This window comes from Rhinopithecus roxellana, chromosome 15 (genome assembly GCF_007565055.1).
Source record: "Rhinopithecus roxellana isolate Shanxi Qingling chromosome 15, ASM756505v1, whole genome shotgun sequence".
Lineage (NCBI taxonomy): Eukaryota > Metazoa > Chordata > Mammalia > Primates > Cercopithecidae > Rhinopithecus > Rhinopithecus roxellana.
Genome location: NC_044563.1, coordinates 3,670,309 through 3,692,183, shown reverse-complemented (window position 1 = coordinate 3,692,183; position 21,875 = coordinate 3,670,309). Strand labels below are relative to the sequence as shown.

The following is a 21,875-nucleotide window of genomic DNA, read 5'->3' as shown; positions in this document are numbered from 1 at the left end:
CTTCCCGCTGCCCTGCCCCTCCCACGGCCTCTAAAATCTCTCTGGCTCCTTCCCTGCTGGGCTGGTTGACACTTCACAATCTGGAATGGCTCAGTGTCACTGGCTATCTCGGGGATTCCGGCACACCAGCTGATCCGAAATGGTAAATCACACCGTCCACGGAGCCACTGTGATCAAATGTCCCTATCCACGGGACATCCGCTTATCCTTCACGTCCACCTCTGAGGTGATCCCTTTTATTACAACACAGCTTGTGTGATAACATCTGTCTGTCTGATGAGATTCCCGATTTGGTGATAGCTCAAAGCCTTTGATTGTGGTTGGTAGGGTCAGGGGGTGGTCAACCAGAAACAAAAACAACAGCAAAAGAACAAACTCTTCCCCAAAGCTTAGGTAGGAGAGAAATAAATTCTACAAGGTAAGTACCCAAGAAAGTCATGCACAGCAGGAAACCATGACAGGCGCCAAGGCCGAGAGCTGGAGGGCCACGTCGGGCATTCTCACAAAGTTAATGAGGGAAAATGAAGTTCTGGAGATGCCAAAGACGTTAAAAGCCAACATTCACTTCAAAGGGTGCCCCTTCATCCAAAAGTTCAAACCGCAGCATGCAGTTTTAAAGAGAAAATAAAAATCTGTCACACTTTCGAGGTTCTTTCAAATAGCAGAGAGAAAGGAAGGTTTGCCAAGGGCTGCTTGGGGTAGGGAAGACAGAGTGTCTGCATTTCAGGCAGCTTTTCACGTGGAGACCTTGTACCTCACTGAGAGCTCAGAAACCCCACCGACTCTAGGGCTGGCTGCTCACCAAAAAGAAAATTCACGTGAGACACGTGATGCTGTCTCATACCCTCCAAGGTCAAAGCTCTTCACTGAAAATGGTCTGTTGGAACAAACACTGCACCTATTAGGCTATACACGATTTTAATATTCCGGTGGCAAAATCCAGTCGCTAGGAACACAACTCAATGGAATTCTCAGTCTTAAGCCCCTGGAGGAGAATTTCTGAATCCCCAGAGGCAGCTGTGGACATGAACTGGGAGGAGCCAGGATCGTGCAACGGTCCAGCTGCCTGTGCCCCACACCCTCATTAGTGTAGCCTTGCAGGGCTGTGGAGGGCCCAGTGCTCCTTGGGTCATCTGTGATATCATAATGCAGGCACAGCCCTAATGCATCTCAGGACCAGCCATTCCTAGAATACTGGAAATCAGAGGTTACCTAGAATATAAAACCTGCCCCCAAATGGCAAATATATTTGCATATCGGAGGTTAAAAGCAATGTCAAAGGAGGTGCTTAGAAACAGAAGTGTGGAAACTCTCAAAGCTCCAAATTTCCACAAAGGCTTCAAACCGACAGGACAGGTGCACCTTCTCGGCCCCACCCAGGCGAGCGCTGCAGCCACAGACAGCAACATCTTCTAACCCAGTGCGGCTCTGCTCACCGGGCAAGTGCGGGGCCCACACACGTGCCTCAGCAGGCCACGTTTCTTTTATTGATGAGTTTATCCAGGAAACAGCCCCATGAGCTGAACAACGGGGGGTGCTCTTGCATCTGCAGCCCTCTTTTATTATTGAAAATCAAGAACCAAGAGCGACCTATTTCAACACCCCCCCATCCTGCCTGTCACACATGCACACACTCTTACACCACCTATAGACTTCAGCCTTGCTGCTAGGCCCAAGGCCACGCCCCCCCAACACACAGACACACACACACACACACACACACGCAGGAAGGGGACTCACATCCCAACTGCATCCTACAGAGGATGATTCAACCCAGGCTCTGCATTTTCATGAAGGTTACAAATCGAGTTAACCCCCGAAGCCACGGCGGGCTCCGGTCTCCATCATTCTGGTGGTGCATCCGACAGTTTCAATGCACAAGAACCCAAATAAGTTCATTTCTCATTCAAATCAGGTTCTGACTGGTCGATAATCATTTAAATATCTCTTCCAGCAAATCAAAGAGATCCACAGGAGGCACTCAGAATAAGTTTAAGCACCTGCTCCATCTTACCTGGCTCTATAATAGTCTCTTCCCTTCTGACTTTCCATCGCCCCTTAATAGTCCTGAGGATCTCTACGGAGATCACTAGCAGAATCATAGCATGATCAGCCAGCTTGGGAGCTTAGGCCTGACTGGGAGAAATGATCGCAGGTAGCCCTCTCACCAGGGGCTGGAATGTGGGATCCTCGTTTACAGAACGAGTATCTGGCCCAATGGCAGGGACCACCACACGGCTGGCTGGATGCCACGTACCTACCCCTTCCACCTGCATGTGGAGTTCTGATGTACACGAGGCAGGGCTCAGGGTGACACAGAAGAGCGTGTGCATCCAAGAAACACGCACTCCCAACGAGGACCATTTGAGTCTACCGAGCCTTTAAAATATCATCTTTTTCAACCTATAACTTTCTTTTCTTCTTCCTATTTCTAAAGAGTCACATGTTCCTTTGCATAACAAGATTAAAAGTAACACCTAAACTCACAAAAAGGCCAGGTGATCAGATGCACTGGGGCCTCTGACCCCTCGCACACACCGATGTGCCAATCCTAGGGACTGTTTTCTGTTTGTAGAGCCGGGACACTCACACCTCTATTCTCTAAATGAAGAAAATGCTCTTTCCTTTTCAGTACCAGCAAACGCTCATTTTCAAAGCATCTGAATTCCTAAGTTTCCTTTTTGCACCATCAACGCCAGCCATCCCTCTTGCCCGGGCTCCTTGGTCTTAGAAGGCTATCGTCCAACTGACAGGGTGGTTACCACAACCTGCAAATCTACGAGCTCTTAGCCACCAATGTTACAGACCTCATACCAGCAACTGCCACACAAAAGTGCTTGTCGACTCACCCGTAGGACACAAGAACGGATGATGACTCCTCTTGGTACCTATTTATGGAGTCATACCTAAGCCACCCACAGATCTGCACATGTCCCCAACATCATGGTGACCACATGCCTCCACTCTCTATCTTCTACTTCAAGACCAATGGCCAAATTCCACAGACTTTTCCTCCTCCAACGGGTTACGGCCAAGGCCTCCAAGACAAGCCCAACACCAGGTCCGCAGGCAGGGGCACCCACGGTGTGAGAAATTGACCAAACAACAAAAGTTCATGGCAGACTCCACAAGCACCCCCAGACTGGGCCTCGTGGCTGTGCTGCCAGGACTACGACCTCCTCCCCGAGAGTCAGCGCTCTCCCCAAGCAGAAAGATACAGACACCTGTGTCCCTACCTCAATCAAGAAGTCCCCGGTCCTTAGTCCGGCTTGCCACGCCACCCCACCTTCATCCACGGACTCCAGGTACTGCAGGGCTGGGAACGCCGGTGTTGGTGTGAATTCTTCAATGGGTGTGTCAGCTGGGAAGACAAGCAGCACCTGGTTACAAGCCTGGGAGATGTTTTCCAAATTCACATCGCCTGATCTCCCCAAGGGACCCCGGGAGGAAGTGGGCCCACACATCTCCCATCGCAGGTGGTTGGTCCAGGCCAACTCTCCCCCAGGAACGGCTTGAGACTTATACTCATGGGCCGATGCAACTCAAGCAATGAAGTCAACTGCACCTTGGTGCCGCCATCATATCTCTTGGCCTCTCTGCGAAACCACAGGATAATGTGCTCTGTGGTACATGTCTACACGCCTGTCATTTTCTTTAAAAGCATCAGTGACTAAACATTTTCGGTTCTAAAAATGGAAAAGTTCCTCCCTTGCCACACAGAGCTACAGAAACACCACACTAAACCACTTGCCAAATTTACATCTACGTAGACTCGCAACCAAGGGAATTCAACTCGGAATGTGGACAGAACATCACGCTGACCCAGTGGGTGGCTACAGATTTGGAATCTGCTCATGAGTCCCGTCTACAGGGACCCCAGGCCTCTGTGACCACTCTGTGTGACCAGTGTCCCTGGGCACTGGTGTGTGTGTGTGTGGGGGGTGCTGAGCCACCACTGCCCAGCACAGTGAGGCTCAGCTTCTGGGGCCCACACAGCTGCCAGGTGCAACTCCAGGGCAGGAGACGGACTTTCCTAGGGAGGCATGAGTGGCCGGGGGTGGGTGGGTGTGGAGATGAAGATTCCAGCAGGGGGAGGGGAGAGCATATCACACAGACAGGCGTGGACGCTCTCACAGAGACAGCTGCAACTGCTCTTTCTCTCTCTGGACAGCTTGCTATGGAGCTGCCTGAGTCTGAGGCAGGTGGGCACGCCAGCCGGGGAGGAGGCCTCCCACAGCACAGGTGCAGGACCCCTGGCACAGCGCGTAAGCTCTGAGATGAAACTTCCACATGGCTGAACCACACACGCGGTGGGTGGATGTCCCCTCTCACGGGGAGGCGATGCCATTTTGTTTTCTTTTGGAGGGGAAGCTGTGCGTGCAGGGTGGCTGGCGGGTGTACCGCCATGGACGGCATCCCTGAGCCTCCCACGATGGGCCACGTAACGTGTGTGCTGCCGGCTCAGTCCATGGCAGAGGGGACCATCTTGTCACATTTTCATTGCAAAGTCACCTTAGAGGCAAGCACACAAACGCCCGCTGTCCTTGAAGCCAAAGCCCACTCCCAGAATGGGGCAGTTTCTAGGTGCCTGAAACTCAGGCCTGGGCAATCCTGGGGATTTGAGAGCCGGAGCTCTGAGGGCAGCCACAGTCTGGCTCAAACAGAACACAAAATTTTAACCACCCCATCATTTAAAAACGAAAGGTAGGACGGGGCAAGGGGGAGAGAGAACCCGTTCAGAACAACGTTGTCTACAGAAAATTAAAAACATCCCTCAAGGAAGCCCTGACGTTTTCTGAGTAAGGCGCAATGTGAAAGAACATGGTTGTCTAGCAACCAAGTGCCCCCAGGAAAAATGCTTATTGAATGCTTATTCCTGAGCCAGGAACGTTTTTCATGCAGGCGTACAAACACACACACACACACAAACATGGGAACACACTCAGGCTCGGAGCGGCTGCTCTTACCTTTGGCCCCTCGAAGCACGAATCCAAAGCCCTCATTGTCTTTTTTCTGCAGGACCACCGTCTTCTCCTCAATAATGCAGTCACTGTAGAGAGAATTCCGGGGACAGCGACCATTATTGTAGCCCGTCATCATCACCGCGGCCGCTCCTCCGCCGGGGACGTTCATCATCATAGCCAATTAATCACCCCAGCTCGCCAGATCCAGGCAGCATGGAGGAAAGGAGGCAGCGAGGGTGCAGGAGGAGCGAAGGAAGAGGGGGGTGGCTACCGGGATAGGCGAGCGTGGCACAATGAGACTTGCAGGGTGGGGGCAGGCAGAGCCGGAGCCAGCCGGAGGAAGGAGTCATACATGGTGGGGCGGCTGCCGGAGGGATGGCTGAGCTGGAGGCTCAGGGGGGGCTGGCCAGGACGCCGCCCAGGGCAAAGAAAGTAAGTGGCCCGAACGGCGGCGGCAGCGGCGGCCTCAGCAGCAGCGGCGGCGTCGGGAATGAGCTCCTCCGGCTTGTCCCGGCCACACGCATCTTCCAGGGAAGCCCGGGAAAATCAGCCAGGGGAGAAATGAGGCAGCAGTTTTGTTTTGCTTTTCCTTGAAGGGGGTTAAAAAAAAAATCAAATCCTATCTGCTCCCCGCACGAGCCGAGCCGGCAGCAGGCACCAGAGACGCAGGGACCTGCGCGTCGCATCCAGCGCCCCCTCCCTCTCCCGTCCCGGCGCCGGCGGTGTGCGGCAGGCAGGAGCCCCCACAATCATCTGACGAGCCCACAGTGCGCCCGCCCGGCGGCTGCCTGGGCGTCATCCCGCGCAGAGCATCCGCAGGCTGGGCTGGGAGGGGAGGGGAGGGGCGGGGGCTCTCTCTGCATCCCCCCCTCCAGCATCACCCCTGCCCCGTGGCCGGTGGGTGAGGCCGGTGGGTGAGGGGCTCCCTGGCAGAGGACTCAGGACATTTCGGTCTCAAAGCCCCGGAGGACACTGGCCCCCTGTGGGGATGATGAACTCATTGCTGGGGAACTGGAGGGGGTATGGGCTGCCCCTTTGAGATGACAAGCTAAAGCCACACTGCTTGCCTCTTGCCATGGCACTCTTTTTTTTTTTTAAGGAAAGAAACCAAAAAAGCTCCAACTTTGCGCTAGCTGCCACAGCGTCCTCTCGCTTTTCCTGCTGGCACTCTCCCCATGACCATCCAGCCCCTGAGGCACCCAGAGTGTGTGGGACGGGAACGGCTCAGTGAGCCTCCAGGCTGCGGCTGAACTGTCCTCCACCCCCACCTTCTGGGTGGCCTGCGGGGGCAGAAGGGGAGTGAGATGAAGGCCTGCCGGCACCCCGCTAGGATGCTGCTGCTGCCCCGAAGTTAGTGGGGAGCTGGGAAGGCCTCTGCGGAGGGGAGCGGGGAAGGGAGGGAGGCAGCGTGGAGGGAGGCCTCTGCAGGGTCTTACGGGGCTGTGTGTGAGCCTCAGGGGGGAGGAAAAAGGACACCAGGCTGGGGGCCCAGCTGGAAAAAGGTGCAGATGGGCCCTGAAGAACCCAGCAGGCCCCCTGTCGCACAGGGGGAGTCCTGGGGACACAAATCTCAAACAGAGCCACGTGCCGACGGACTCTTGGTCCCAAAGGAGTACGGGTCAGCTCTGCCTGGCACCAGCACCAGGTTCACAGTTTACAGGAAGCACAGGGCCTCAGGTGCAGCCAGCTGGTGACAGCACAGCCACCCCAGATTGGGGGGCCCCGGGAAGGAGGAGGGATGGGGCAAACGTGGATAACAGGGCTCGGCATCCTGGACAAGGGATGGGCAGCGGCTCCTCAATCCTCCCATTTTACAGATGAGGCTGGTGAGGCTGAGAGAGGTCAGACGACCCAGCCGGGGAACACGTGCTCTTCTCACCACTCCACACACCCACCCCTGACGGCATCAGAGGGTCATGCATGGAGGCATGCTGGGGTGACCCTGTCTTCCAGGAATAGCCTGGGCATGGGTGATACCTTCACAGCCGAAGACCAGGACAATCCAGGTGACTGGTCACTCCCGTCTCAGCAGCTGGGACGGGGGTTCTGGCCCTGGACCTTCCTTCCCCTGTCCCCTCCCCAAAGACAGCCTGCTAAGTGCAGGGAGCTCCACTCTGGGGAACTCAGTCACAACCGTGAGCCCCTCTTGGCTCAGCCCCGGAAGCCCACTCGCCCTGCTCAGGGCCACCAGACAAGGGCTGACACATGGTCAGAGGTCCAGGACCCCGGGAGTCTGGGGGTGAGGTCACGCGGTTGTTGTGGCCTTTAGGAAACGATGGGGCTCTCTAAACCTCAGTTTCCCTACACAGCAAGAAAGGGTGAGAACAAACCGACAGGCCTCTTGGGATCACCATGGGGTCACATGAGGCCATGCCATTGCTGGTGTGGTGTAATAGGAGGCCTCAGGGAGCTGTCCCTGTAACAGCTGTCATTTACCTCCAGCAGGCCTGGTAGTTGGCCAGGACCCCGCAGTGCTGAGGAGGCTGATGGGGGGAGAACTGGGGCTCTCTTGCCATGGATTTAGGGGCCCATGAGGCACTGATGAGCAGACCCCCTACCAGGCCCCTCGACCTGTCTCCACGGCCCCCCACAACCAGAACACAGACTTGTGCCTCTCATGGGAAACACCTTCTAGTCACCACCTGTTTCCCCTCTGAACTTCTGAAAGGGGAGTCAGTCTGGCCCGGCCCCATGGCTCACTCACGGCCGAGCAGGCGCAAGCTGTGTGACCAGCCTGTGTGTCTCCTTCATGGAAGGTTCTCTAAGGCCCCAGCTGTCAAAGCCAAGAGCCTCTGCTTAACCCTCCTGTGCACCTGCTCTCTGCAAGAGGAGCTGCCGAGGGTGACAGCCTCCCTGAAATCCTGGAAGGATGATGCCGAACCCTGGGGTCTGGATCTCAGTGCCCTGCACTCTTCCCTGGGGACACACGGGCCCATCAAGTCCATCTCCACCCAGCTCCAAGGGGAACCTGTCATGCGCTCCAGGCGCTCACTTGCACTGCTGGGCAGCTCCCTCCCAAAGTACCCAACACCACCCAAACCTTGCATCTCCAAGATGATCCAGACCACTTCCTGCCAGCATACTCTGTGACGGGGAACTTCTTAGGGCCAGGGGGCTGCCCAGACACTTGCTAGCTGTTTCCCACAGACTAAAGAAGGGCAGGGGCATTCCAGTGCGGCAGGTGGAGGCACCCGCTTTGGCATCACACACAGCGTGGTTCAAATCCCAGCTTTGCTTTGACCCTGAGGTCACTGACCTGCCAGGCCCCAGAGCCTGCTCTGCAAAATGAGAACAGCAGCAAGATGAGCCTGATGGGTCCTGAGTGGGAGGCCGTGAGTCGCCCATCCATGCCTCAGAACCAGCCCCAGCAGGCAGCACGTGTTCATAACTCCAACAGTTACGGGTGGGATCCCGGTCTGCACACGCCACCCTCTCCTCTCCCAGACTCCCTTCCTCCTGCAGGGACCCCTCCGATCTCAACATCCAAGGCTAAAACCTTTTCAGTAATTCCTGATGCACCCGAGAACTTCCTTTTTTAAAGTTAGAGACGGGGTTTTGCTCTGCCACTCAGGCTGGAGTGCAGTGGTGCCACCACAGCTCACTGTAAGTTTGAACTCCAGGCTGTAAGCGATCCTCCTACCTTAGCCTCCCAAGTAGCTGGGACTATAGGCACACACCCTCATGCCTGGCTAATTTTTAATTTTTTTGTAGAGACAGGGTCTCACTGTGTTGCCCAGGATGGTCTCAAACTCCTAATCTCAAGGGATGCTCCCTCCTCGGCCTCCCAAAGTGCTGGGATTATAGATGTGAGCCACCACACCCTGCTTGCTCTGATAATTTTCTAGCCCACACTTGTAACTGAGAAAAGATCTTGCCCCAAGACTGTCATGGCCCTGTCCTGTTGACTCAGTAAAACACCAAACTGCTTAGTCTCTGACATTAAGAAGGACTGTTTCTAACTTCTCTTTCTTACATTGTTTCAGGATCTAAACAGCCCCCACTTCCCATCCACTATGACCCAATCTCACTTTCACTCACAGACAGACATGGGTTTCAATTTTAACCCAGACATTGACCACCTTGACTACTTACAGCCTCAATTTCCTGACCTGCAAAGTGGGGGAGAAACATCTGGCTTGTAAGGTTTAGGAGGAGCCAGTGAGGCAGTACCCAGTGAATGCCCCATGAGCAGGGGGCTCTCTGTAACCAGGGGAAGCTGCTCTTCTTAGTATCCCCATCCATCGTGTTGAGCTCGGTGACCCTGAAGAAAATGTCCCCTCTGAGCTTGTCTCTTCGTGGAGAGGGGACATTTTCTACAGGGTCAGTGGGGACAGTGACCTCATCCTGCAGACCACTCCAAATGCCCACAGCACCCCGCACAGGCCAGGTGCCCCATGTGTGCCCAGAGGGGATGCAAAATGGGTATGAACTCAAGTCAGGAGCAGAGCAGGGAGAAACAGATGTTGGGTGGGAGGTGGGCAAAGGATGACTGCAGGGTTTCGAGTAAAAAGGCACCAGAACAATCCCTGGATTCCTGGTTAAAACCAGAGGGCAAACTCAGTGCTGCAGAGGACCTACTGCATGCACCTGGCTTGGCCCAGGAAGTCAGAGAGGAAAGAGAAAAGGCAGCCCCAGGCCGTTAGAAACTTTCAGTGTTTTGAGGAATTCATGAAAAGCAAGGGGACACTCTAGAAGAGTCATTCCTTGAAACGAGCTGCAGTCGCTGTGTCTGAAAGGTGGAACTTGGCAGTACCCCCATCCCCATGCAATCAGACAGGGCGATCTCACACGCAGGCCTGAGGAAGGGGCCTTTCTGGAGACAACACACCCTCAAGCTCCTGCTGGTTCATGAATCTAAAACCTGTCCCAGGATGACAGCTGCGGCTGGGTCTAGAAGTTGTGGCATTGAGTTCTGTGTGCTGCCCCAGAACTGTGCTGAAGCCCCTGTGAACCAGAGTCTGCCCTGACCTTGGCCCCTGCCAGCCTGCCCTGCCCCTGTGCCAGCAGACCCACTCTCCACATGCAGCTGAGATGCACTGCAATCCAGTTTCATGGGGAACGGCTGAGGCACCTGCACGTTCCCCACGCTGCCACTGGAACAGCTTTCTCCAAGCCTGTCTCACCCCCTAATCCGCTCACTGACCACGTGCCTGAAGTAGGCACTGTGGGTTCCTTGTAAGCAAATGCCTTGCCCCGATCCTCTGAGTCTCTCCATGCAACACATCGACCTGTGCTTATTGACTGAACAAAAAATGTAATTCAGCGGTGCACTCTCCAAAAGTTTTCTGAGCTAGGTAGAAGGGCACTTTGACACTCCCCAAATGTACCCTCTTTTGCCAACATCTGCCTGCAGCAGGAGCTGTGAAAGGCGAAGGGGTGGACAACCAGCCCCGCCAAGCACAGCTGTGCAGGTTGTGCACTGTACAACTATGGAGGAAACCATTGCCATCATGGCCACCCAGCACACGTACCAATGATAATTTCAGCACAGAGGGAAGAAAAACGTCTTAAGGAAGGGGCAAGCACCTTTTCCTAGTTCACACAAAGATGGGGTCTAGGCGGCCCTGGTCATGCTGGCATGGAGGATGCCAGAGCTATTCCTGTGGGAGCCATATTGGCTTCCCAGAGACACAATTACCTCCATGTTGATGCCCTCCTGGGAGCCACATGGAGAAGAGAGCATCAAAGGTTTGCCTGTGTGTGCTTGCCCATGGTCCCACTGTATGCTGCAAGAGAGCTTATGGAATATACTTGGAACACTTAGCACCTTGAAGCAAGACAGGAGGGTTGTGGGGACCCAGGGACGGCCATGCAGCAGGCCCCAGAGGTCTCTCCCCGCTGGCAGGCCTGAAGATGCTCCTGGTGGCTGCCTTGCAAGACCACAGGTGGCCACACACCCTGTGGCTTTTAGCAGTGGCCTGGGTTCCCTTTCTCCCAGCGGGTGCCATGACAGACCCACAGGGAAGGCTGCACTTTCCCTGGTCCAGCGGGCAGCAGGTGCCAGCAATGACAGTTGGCATTTAGGATCTGTCAGTCACTTTAACAAGCTCCCTTGGCAGCAGCACCTGATCCTGGAGGCAACGTCAACTCGGCGGCACAGGAAGCCAGGCCTGAGCTGGCCCAGACGTATGGGCCTGAGGGGCTCTGGGTGGCTCTGTGTGCCTCCTCACACATGGGGCGGATAGACGTGGACATTTTTAACTCTGAACACCAGTGTTATTGAGGTAGACCAGATGGCTTTACTCATAGCTCTCGGGATCCCAGCTGGGTTGGTGGCCCCGTCTGGTGACAGCTTTAGTTCTTCCTTGATCAGCTGGGACTGGGTTTCAGTCTCAGCCCCAAGTTCAGAAGTAACCGGGGCCAGTGTCAAGCTGCCGTGTAAATCGGTGAATCGATCCAGCTGTTACGTCCTGAATACCCACTGAGGGTCAAGGGATGAACTCCTGGGTGCTGGGCATTTAGGAAGGAACAAACCAGGCCCAGTCTGGCCCTTACAGAGTTGTCTGGTGTGGTCAGTTGAACCCACCCCAAAAGACTGGGTTTTAACATACCCAAAAAGATGTGTTCAATTCCTAACCCCCAGCGTCTGTGAAAAGTGACCACATTTGGAAATTAGGTCTTTGCAGGTGTAGTTAGTTAAGCGTCTTGAGTTGAGATCTTCCTGGATTGAGGGAGGGTCCTAAACCAACAACTGTGTTCTTATGCGAGAAAAGCAGAGGAAGGTCGACACCCAGAGGCAGCACAGAGGTGGTCACGGGAAGGTGGAGGCAGAGGCTAGAGTGATGCGGAGGCTGGAGCGATGTGGCCTGGTCGAGGAGCACCGAGGACTGCAGGCCAACAGCAGAGGCAGAGGAGGAAGACCCTCCCCTGGAGCCCCTGGAAGGAGCGCAGCGCTGCTGTCATCTTGGTTTTGGACCTCTGGCCTCCAGGGCTGTGACAGAATGACTTCTCTTGTTTCGAGCCCCCTTGTCTGTGGTGATCATTACAGCAAAGGCTGGACAAGTGAGGACGATAAACATCAATCTGCGGTCACAGACACGTCTGCCTTCAACAGTGCAGGATGTGGTTCTGTGAGAACCATAGAGGCACCTGGAAGACTTCCTGGAGGAGGAGGACTGAAGTATACATAGGAGAATGGGTTGGGGGACTGGGGAGGGGACAGGAGAGAAAAGAACATTCCAGACAGAGTGGGGCTGGAAGGTAGGCAGACGGCCCTCATGTCTGAAGGGCCGTGATGAGGCGGGAGGGCAGGAGCAGCTGACTTCACGGGGCTGCAGACGTCGGCTGCCTACTCACCCAGGGCAGTCTAGGGACACAGCTTGGCAGTGACACACAAGTGCAGGTGTCAGCAGGGCTGCGGTCACTCACGCTTTACCCAGTTTCACCCAAGAAGGCTGAAACCGTAGAAAAGCTGTTGCCCTATGGCTTCTCCTGGCGTTTTTTTTTTTTTTTTTTTTTTTTTTTTTTTTTTCTGGTGAGGCCCGAATCCTCCTGGAATGACTCAGGGTCAACTCGCACCTACGCCAGGAACTTCCATCCAATGACCATGCTTCCATCTAAACAATTCACAAGCACGAGTTGGCTGCTGCTGGCTGAGGAGGCTCCCTGGCCATCAGCATGAACGCTGCTGTGCTCCTGCCTAGAGGCCCTGGCTGTTCTCTTAAAGCGGCTGTGAGTGGTCCGTGGGGAACAGTGGACGACAGAGTTCCCACCCCTGCCACTGCGCAGGGTGGGGCTTCCAAGGTCAGGGTGGGGCTGAAGCCACGGTGGTCCCTTTGGCAGGGGCTGGACATTGGATGAGGTACCAATGTCGGAACGTGTGCATGTGTGAGGTCCAAGGTCCGAGGCCAGCAGAGGAGAGGGCTGCATATCCAAGCACTGGGTGGGAGGGCCGAGCCGGAGCAGCCAACCCACCCCGGGTGTGGGGAAGGGGCCTCCAGAGCCACCGGGCAGGAGGCAGAGGGGCTGTTTCCACAACCAGGCCCTACAGGTCCAGACTCCAGCTGTCTCCAAGGGTTGCGGGGACCCCCAGATGTCTGCAACCTGAAAAATAAAATTCACCGGCTCCCAAATCCAAAGAGCCACCAACAGCGTGGTTAATCTCTGTTGAATTCCGTGTCTCTGAAATTTAATATGGGATCAATGTCACGACCCGTTGAAGCTGGTATCCACAAATGCATCACTTCATTGCGTGTAGAAGCACTCGTAAGGCAGGTGTTCCCACCTCGCAAGAATCCTCGGGTGTGCCGATGACGGCTGGGGAATCACAGCAGCTGCTGGGGAACGAGCACGGTGTATCACTCATGGCCAAGCAAGTTCAAAGGCAGCATGATCGAAATCCTTTCCGAATGTTTTTCACGGCGGAAAGGTACAGCGCATGCGGGCTGTGGATGTGATGTCTGATCAGACCCAGGCAGGGGCCACTGGAATGCAGGGGGGTGGAGCAAGGTCCATGGAGGTGGGTGGCGGGACCTGGGAGAGCCAGGAAGGACTCCCCGCAGAGAGACTGGGTGTTCTCTTAAAGCGGCTGTGAGTGGTCCATGGGGAATCATGGACGACAGAGTTCCAACCCCTGCCTCTGCACAGGGTGGGACTTCCAAGGTCAGGGGCATTGTTTATTGCTCCTGAAAGTCCTTCCCAGAGCAGCAGGAGCCAGGAGATCTGCCTTCTCCAAGGCAGGGAAGGGCCTGAGAGCGGCTTGGCTAAATCACTCCTGGTGTAATCGCATTTCCGTGGCAGGGCCTGGTGAAGGCAGGAACTGGAGCACTATATTAGAAAGAGGATCCTCCAGGGAACGGTGATGGCAGTGGATGTCCTAGAAATTTCCGGGCTTTGCCAATCAGGAAGGATGAGGCTAAGCAGAGAGCTGTCAGCAGTTCCGTGGGGGGTGTTGAGGTGGGGACCCAACAGGTGTCCCAGCTCAGCGGAGATGCCAGCTCGGGCTCTTTGGCCACCGGGTGTGGGCAGCCAGCCCAGCTTACCGTGGCAGAGCTGGCTGCAGGGCAGCACAGAGGGCAACACAGAGGGCTGTTCTACGGGTGGGCCGGCTGCGGGAGAACAGGAGGTTTCCCCGTCATCTGTCACTCCCAAGTGGGAGGCGGGAGCCTCTCAGCCCATGACCACACACACAGCTGCTGCCAGCATCCTGCTTCCTGGTCGGAGAGTTGCAGTGTGTGATGCCACTCTCTTGCCCTTCCTGCAGAATTCACAGGGGAAATGATACCCAACGCCCAGTGCCATCCTGGTGCCTGAGTGACAGCCCCGGCCAGCCTGCTCTTGGGGAGGCCATTGCTGTCTCCAGGGCAGGAGGTGATGACTTTGGACAATTCACACACGGAGGGGACTCCTCCTGGCTCCCAGGAGCCACTCTCGCCCACGGGTAGGGGGCTATGTCGCTTCACGTGGCGTCGGGAGGGCAGTGGTTCTGTCCCCATGCAGCCCGCACACCCGCGCCCAGAGACGTGCGCTGGCGGAAGCCATATCTCAAATCGGCAATTACGAAAATGCCCTGCCTGGCGCTTATTACGACCATTTTCCTCCTCATTGCTAACATGATAAGCAATGCAAGTTTTTTCCTAATAGAAACAATAATGTACAAAGAACTTGATTCAAATTAAATTGTCTCATTACTTTGTAATAAATCACCCACAAGCATTTCCTAAGCACCACCCGGCATGTTACCTGCCAGGAATGGCTGGTGGAGGAGACAGATACGGCTTAACTGCGCTCATGATCATGACAGGATGTGATCGGCGCTCCCTGCTGAGACAAACAGAAACGTAGTCTAGGAGGGAGAATGCCTCCCTTGGAAGTTGAGCACCCCAGTGGAACCCCAGCTTCCCCAAAACAGCGCTGCACCCCTGGCCAAATTCCTCAACCTCGTTGAGCTCCAATATCCTCACCTGCCGACTACGGACATCAACCTCAGCCTCGAGACACCACAGTGGGGCGGGAAGTTCCTTGTTTAAAATGCCTCTGGCATAGGATTCAGCACGTGGCAGGGGCTGGAAGGCTATTAGCACATGAGAATGCACCTTAGCACTGCAGAACTTGCTTCATTCTGGAGACCTTATGCATAAACAGATATTTTCACCTGTCCCCAGGTAAAACACGCTTCTACTGAGATCCGCAGAGGCCTGCCCTCGGGTATCCTTCCTTATGGACAGCAAGACACCCCTGTGTGTTAGCAAACAAGGAGAAAGTCCTCACAGTGTGCGTCTCACAGGTGGGCGGGTCCCTGCACACAGAGCTGTGGGCAGATGGGATGAGGGCAGGGGGCCCCCGAGCGAGGGATGCCAGGATGCCTCCCTTTGCTTCCAAATCTGGCAGGGACTCTGCGGTGCCAGGCAGAACACCCAAGTGCTGGGCTGAACCTCAGGAACTGTCCCAAAGTGAGCTATTTCCTTCCCCAACAGCCAACCTGTCTGAAAGTACCATGAGTTCCTCTATTCTGAGCCCACTGAGGAGTCTCGGAATTCACTCTTTATGTAAAAACCTTAAATCGCACGGTATCTCCCCCACTTAAAATACCCCAACAGATCCCCATCATAATTATTTTTTTTTCCAGACGGAGTCTTGTTCTGTCACCCAGGCTGGAGTGCAGTGACATGATCTCGGCTCACTGCACCCTCTGTCTCCCGGGTTCAAGCGATTCTCCTGCCTCAGCCTCCTGAGTAGCTGGGATTGCAGGCGCCCACCACCACACCTGGCTAATTTTTGTATTTTTTAGTAGAGACAGGGTTTTACTATGTTGGCCAAGATGGTCTCAAACTCCTGACCTCAGGTGATCCACCCGCCTCGGCCTCCCAGAGTGCTGGGATTACAGGCATGAGCCATTGCACCCAGCCTCCCCATCATAATCGAGGATAAAATCCAAATTCTCCACCATGGCTAAGACCTTTTGTGATCTGATTCATGCCCCTTCTCCTCCTGACTCCTCCCCTTCCAGCCATGCTGCCATCCTCTCTTCCTCCAGCAGGTCACACTCATCTCCAGCACAGTGCCTTTGCGCTGCCTGTGCAATTCCCAGGACGCTGCTCCAGGTCTCCCTGAGCCGGGCTGTTGTCCCTGCAGGTCCCCCGGGTCACCTCCAGAGAGAGGCCTTGCCACCTGGTGGTGGTTGACCTGTGTCCCCAGCTCTCCAGCCTTTCTCTCTGCTTTGCTTTCTTCCAGCCAGTTACTATGTTTGAAACTGTGATTTGCTTGTTCACTCATTTGCTGTCTGACTCCCCCAGTAGCACGTGCGTGCCCCCGAAGGCAGGACGGTTCTGCCCACCACCTCTGCAGCCTTAGACAGCGCCAGCCACCGGTGTTATTTTTGGAAGGAAGGAAAAGCGCTGTTCTAGGTGGAGAAGGCCCACTTTCTAGTCCTGGCTCTGGCAAGAACTGGCAGCAGGACCCTGGACAGGACCCTCAACCACCCTGAGCCTGGGTTTTCCTGTCTGCAAAATGAAAGACCAGAATATCTGGGCAGAAGCTTCATCAGTGCTCCTGACACAGAGAAGGAAGCCTGAGCTGGAACCTCCTCTGTGGTCTTTGATGCAGGCTGGGTGTCCTCCTGTCCTGAAGTTCCCTGACAAAGGGGTTTTCTGGGATATGGGGCTGTCAGTTTTAAAACCAAGATGGCCCTGGACAAACGGGGTGAGTTGGTCCCCCTCCCAGACCACCCCCTGTGCCTGGAGTACAGTACCTGTGGCTCTATTCAAAACCATTCTCCCGCATCCCTCCAATTCGGCAGCCCTCGAGACCCTGCAGGCTGGTGGGAGCACTGCCACTGAAGGTCCAGGCAGCCTGCAGTGACAGGTTTGCCCAGGGCACATGTCTCCACCAGCAGCAGGGCCAACTCACACTCCAGCCTCAGCCTTTGACTCTGAACTGAATGTTCTTTAAAAAAAACCAGGGGAACAGTACAACTGCCTGGCATTTTGCTGTGAGTGCAGGAAGGGACTGTTTATGACTTCTCTTCGTTCGTTAATTAAAATGACAGGCCCAGCCTGCCCCATCTGTCTGTCTCAAAGCTCGCCCACAAAGACCATGCCAGCAGGCCATGGGACAGGCCACAGGGGTCTCCCTGCGAGGCAAGTTCCCAAGTCCCTCCGGTGGGGATGGGGAGTAGATGGCCCCACAGCTACAAAACCAGAAGCGTCCTCCTCTCCCGGGAACCAGACTCAATGTGACAGTCACCCGATGTCCTGGGCTTTGCAGGAAGGCTGATTCCAGGGCTGGGGGCCCACCTGCAGCCCGCGGTCCCCCCACCAGGCTCACCTGCCCAACCTGGATGGCACAGAGCTGTTGGGCAGGAGGCCATGAGAAACCCAGGCCAGACCCGTGCTGGAGGAGAAGGCCACTGCTGCTGTCCACCCCTGGCCACCAATCTCCCTGTACTCATTAGGGCCACTGAAAAGTTTGCTTCTCTTCCAAGTGCTGACACTTCATTAAGAGGCTGGTGTCACCAGAGGAGCAGTTGTAAAAATAGTTAAAAGTATGAGGCTCATATAATTTGGCTCTTTGTCCCCTGCAAATCCCATGGTGAAATTTGATCCCAATGTTGTCGGTGGGGCCTGGTGGGAGCTGTTTGGGTCATGGGGTCAGATTCCTCATGAATGGCTTGGTTCTATTCTCCCAGGGCTGGGTTCTTACTCTTAGTTCCCATAAGATCTGGTTGTTAAAAAAGAGTCTGATACTTTCCTCTTCTCTCTCTTTCCTCCTCTCGTGCCATGTGACACCAGCTCTTGTTGGCCTTCCGCCATGAGTGGAAGCTTCCTCAGGCCCTCACCAAAAGCAGATGCTGGCACCGTGCTTCCTGGGCACCTGCAGAACTGCGAGCCAAAGAAACCTCTTTTCTTTATCAATTACCCAGGCTTAGGCATCCATTACTGCAATGCAGCTGGACTAAGATAGAGGACTGACACATGGTAATGGAAAGCACTTTAATGACGTCCTTTTTTTCTTTTTTGAGACGGAGTTTTGCTCTTGTTACCCAAGCTGGAATGTCCAGCTTGGCATGATCTGGGCTCACTGCAGCCTCCAACTCCCAGGTTCAAGTGATTCTCCTACCTCAGCCTCCCGAGTAGCTGGAATTATGGGAGCCCGCCACCAGGCCTGGCTAATTTTTGTATTTTTAGTAGAGATGGGGTTTTTCCATGTTGGCCAGGCTGGTCTCGAACTCGGGACCTCAGGTAATCTGCCTGCCTTGGCCTCCCAAAGTGTTGGGATTACAGGCGTAAGTCACAATGTCCAGCCAATGATGTCCTTTGGAAGGGGCTCTGCAAATGTTCTAGACCAGGCAACGGCCCAGAGAGTGAACATTCCAGGTTTTGAGGACGGATGGGTGGTCCCTGTCCAACTATTCACTCTGCTAGTTGTGGCTCAGAGGCAGCCATGACAATATGTAAATGATGGGTGGGGCTGTGTTCCAATAAAACTTTATTTACAAAAACAGGCAACGGGCCAGATTTGGCCTGTGGGCTGCAGTTTCTAAAGATAGGCTCTACATATTCTAACGACATTTAAATCCACACAAATAATACATGTACGTGGCATATAGCTATGTATAATAAAAGCTAAGAAAAGTCTCAATCTTGCTGCAGAAGCCTTGCTGACATTACCGTGTACAGGTGTGCCTGGCTTGATATAACACCTGAGCTCTGGAAAAGAGGCGAGGAGAACACGTTTTAGAAATGAGATCATCTGTGAGACGCCCGAGAGGTTCAGAAGGATCACATGGGGAGTTCTTTCTGGGAAACAAAGAAACACCTCTTTACTTTGTCTAGGTTTTTATGCTCTGGTTGGCTCCAGGTGGGGACAGACCTGAATTCTGGCTTAATGAGTAATAATTCATAATTAGAGTAATTAGTGTAATTATTACGCTACGGCCTTTGAGCACCTTCCATGCGCCAGGCATTGTTCTAAGTGTTCTGTGGGTTTAACTAATTAAATCTGCATAATGACCACATGAGGCAGGAACTGTTATGACTCTCACTTTATGGATGAGCAAATAAAGCACAGAGAGGTTGAGTGATTTTCACAAGGACACACAGCTGGAGGCAAAGCCAGGCTGTCTGAACCACTGTGGGTTATTGAACGATAGTGATATTGAAACACTGTTGATTCCTGGCCAGGTGGGGGCCAGTTCCCTGACAGCTCACAGCCCTCCCAACCCAGACAGTGACAGAGAGAAAGGAAAGGACTCCGGAGGGAGGCACTGGTTCTAGCAGCACGTTCTGGAGAAGGACTTGGTGATTTACCATCCTGCCAGTATCTGAGCTGCCGGGAGGGCACCCTGGGATGCTCTGAGAAGATTTTGCCAATAGATCCTGCTCTGTACCAAAAACATTGAAATTGGAAATGGTGGACCAAATGCTGGGCTGGGTAAGGCCAGGGAGGAAGGACACAGTGGGGTGAGCAAGGCCAAAGGCAAAGCAAGACCCCACAACTAAAAAATGGGTGCAGGAACATCTGGATAAACGTTTACAGTTCACACCCCATGCTGGTTATGTCTGTTTCATGATTCCCATCTCAATGAACTGGCCATGTGTCAGAAGAGAAGGCATCTCCTGGGCACAGCAGGGGTGTGTGCTGGTCTCTGGTTCACAGTTTTACTCCCACCTACAACACTCTATACTTGCTATCTCTATCGGCTGAACTCCTATTCATACTTTAAAGCCCACTGCAATAGCCACCACTTCCGAGAGGCCCTTGAATGCTGTCCCTCACATGAATCTGTGCGCTTAGACGGAGGGGACTGAGTCTTCTTTTTCTCCCACACCCAGATCCTGGCGCAGACTCTGGCACTCTTCTCAGCTTGCTGCCCGCTGCAGCGGCTGGAAAAACCAGACACTTGGTATTGCAGCCTCCCCTGCGGTCATGGATGGTCATGACCCTATGGAATAGTTTTGGCCAAGGAGACCCGAAGGCCAGGTCCACTGGGACCTCTGGGAAAGGCTGGATTATTTGGAAAGGGAGTAGGGGTTGGGGAAGTGCTCCCTGGCACCCCCTCCTTTTTGTTCCTGAGTAGGATGTGCTAGGGGGACATCATACTTGGAGCTATGGCCACTATCTTGCCACCATGAAGGAGAGGGCAAGAGGCCTTCAGAGATGTCACTGCCCATGCAACGGATGGTAGCCGTGTTCTCCTCTGGACTCGCCATTGTGGTCTCAGCCACTGTGAGTGAGGTTTTTTATTGCTTGCAGCCAAATGCTTTCTAATGAACATAAGGTGAATATTTGGAACTTGGAGCGAGGGGGCAGGGTGGTTATAAATTACAGGATATGGGCAAAACACTAGGATGGCTTTCTGACAAATTAAGAGGTCTCTGAGTTATATTCTGGGTTGGGAAACACTGACTCAGCTCTCATTCCTTCAAGGACTGTAGTCATTGGCAAGGAGGATTCATGAGCCCCAGTGACACAAGATGGGGGCCCTGCTCTGTATTCAATTGTCCAAAGAAGATCTAGTCACAGCCCCTCATCTCAAACAAACTCTTGGTTCAGAAAGCAGAGAACTAAGGAGAAGTGGTTTCCTTGGATTCAACTGCTCTGAATTTCCCACTCACCACAACACTGACTTCCTGGGCACGCTGGCTAATCCCAAGTATACAGGCAATTACTTGTACATCACAGCATTGGGGACAACACACACCAAGGCTGGGAAATCTCTAAAAAGCCAAGTGAAGGAAAGAGATATAGATTTTAGGTGCAGAGGGGAACGTAGCAACGGAGTGGATCAGAAGACACAGCCGAGGCCCACGGTCCAGTCTGGATCTGATGAGTGGATGTCTGAGGCCATACACTGCCTCTGCTAATGGATCCCTCTGCTAGACCCGAGGACCAGCCTGTCCACAGACGGGGCTTCCAGACACCCCAGACAAGCCACACAATTGCAAAGTCTTTGTCATTCAATGCATCCAGCTGAGCGGCCAACATCCTCCTCTTGGATTCAGCACGTGGTGTGCCGAGTCTTCTCTATCCTTTAAGCGTTCCTAGAACCCAGGCCACCACCCGCAATTCTGAAAGTTGGCCTTGCTCACATGAAGCCCTGCCTTCCCTCTGACCTTCCATGACACCACTGATGCCCTGTCTTTGTGACTGGACCCTTGGCCACGGCATGGGGGCTGAAGCGTCTCCCAACAAGGTAAAGGTAAGGCTGGTTGCTCCTGGACAACCTTGCTCGTTGCACCCACCCAAGGAAGTTCACCATTTGTGTGACCACGTCTACTGCTGAGATGACCTCCAAGAAGCGTGCAGGCAGGGAACCCTCAGAACACCAGGTCCAACACAGCAAGACCCACCAGAAACCCCATTCAGGGCTCTGGAAGCCAGGCTTCCCCTGAGCCAGAGATGCCCACTCCCCCTTACGCTGCTTTGCACTCGACCACCAAAGCCAGGATCCTTGCATACCCATTTCCCAGATGTGTGCAAACTTCTCACTGAGGAAGACATGTCTTAAGAACGAACTGCTTGTCCCAGTTGTGGGACAAAAAGACTCACTCCATTTTTTTTGCAGAAGGTTCCAGTCCTCTGTTCCCTTCCACCATCTCCACAGGAGTCCTCACTGCCATTTCCCACTGTGCCCAGTTAAATGAGGATGTTGGGGGGCCCTCCAAAGACACAGGACAACCCCTTGCACCAATTTTCCCAGGTCTTCAGCCCCAGCCAGTTTCTCACCTTAAATCTTCCCCATTCTCCAGGACTTCCTCATTTCCTTCTCGTTTCCCTTCTTGTTCTTTTGTTTTTGTTGTTGTTTTTGAAACACAGTCTCACTCTGTCACCCAGTCTGGAGTGTGGTGGCATGATCTGGGCTCACTGCAACCTTCAACTCCCGGGCTCAACCGATTCTTCTGCCTCTGCCTCCTGGGTAGCTGGGAATACAGGCGTGTGTCACCAGGCCCAGCTAATATTTGTATTTTTGTA

General features: G+C 54.1%; 1 protein-coding gene across 2 annotated transcripts in view; it reads right to left on the bottom strand.

Moving 5' to 3' along the window:
- Window positions 1–21,875, bottom strand: part of SHANK2 (SH3 and multiple ankyrin repeat domains 2) — a 679,458-nt gene that overhangs the window by 192,256 nt on the left and 465,327 nt on the right. For both annotated transcript variants that reach the window (XM_030918720.1, XM_030918719.1), the window contains 2 exons: window positions 4,968–5,050; window positions 3,237–3,361 (listed from right to left, as the gene is read on the bottom strand). In XM_030918720.1, coding sequence (XP_030774580.1) covers window positions 3,237–3,361; window positions 4,968–5,050 — 208 coding nt within the window. The remainder of the gene's footprint in view (window positions 1–3,236; window positions 3,362–4,967; window positions 5,051–21,875) is intronic.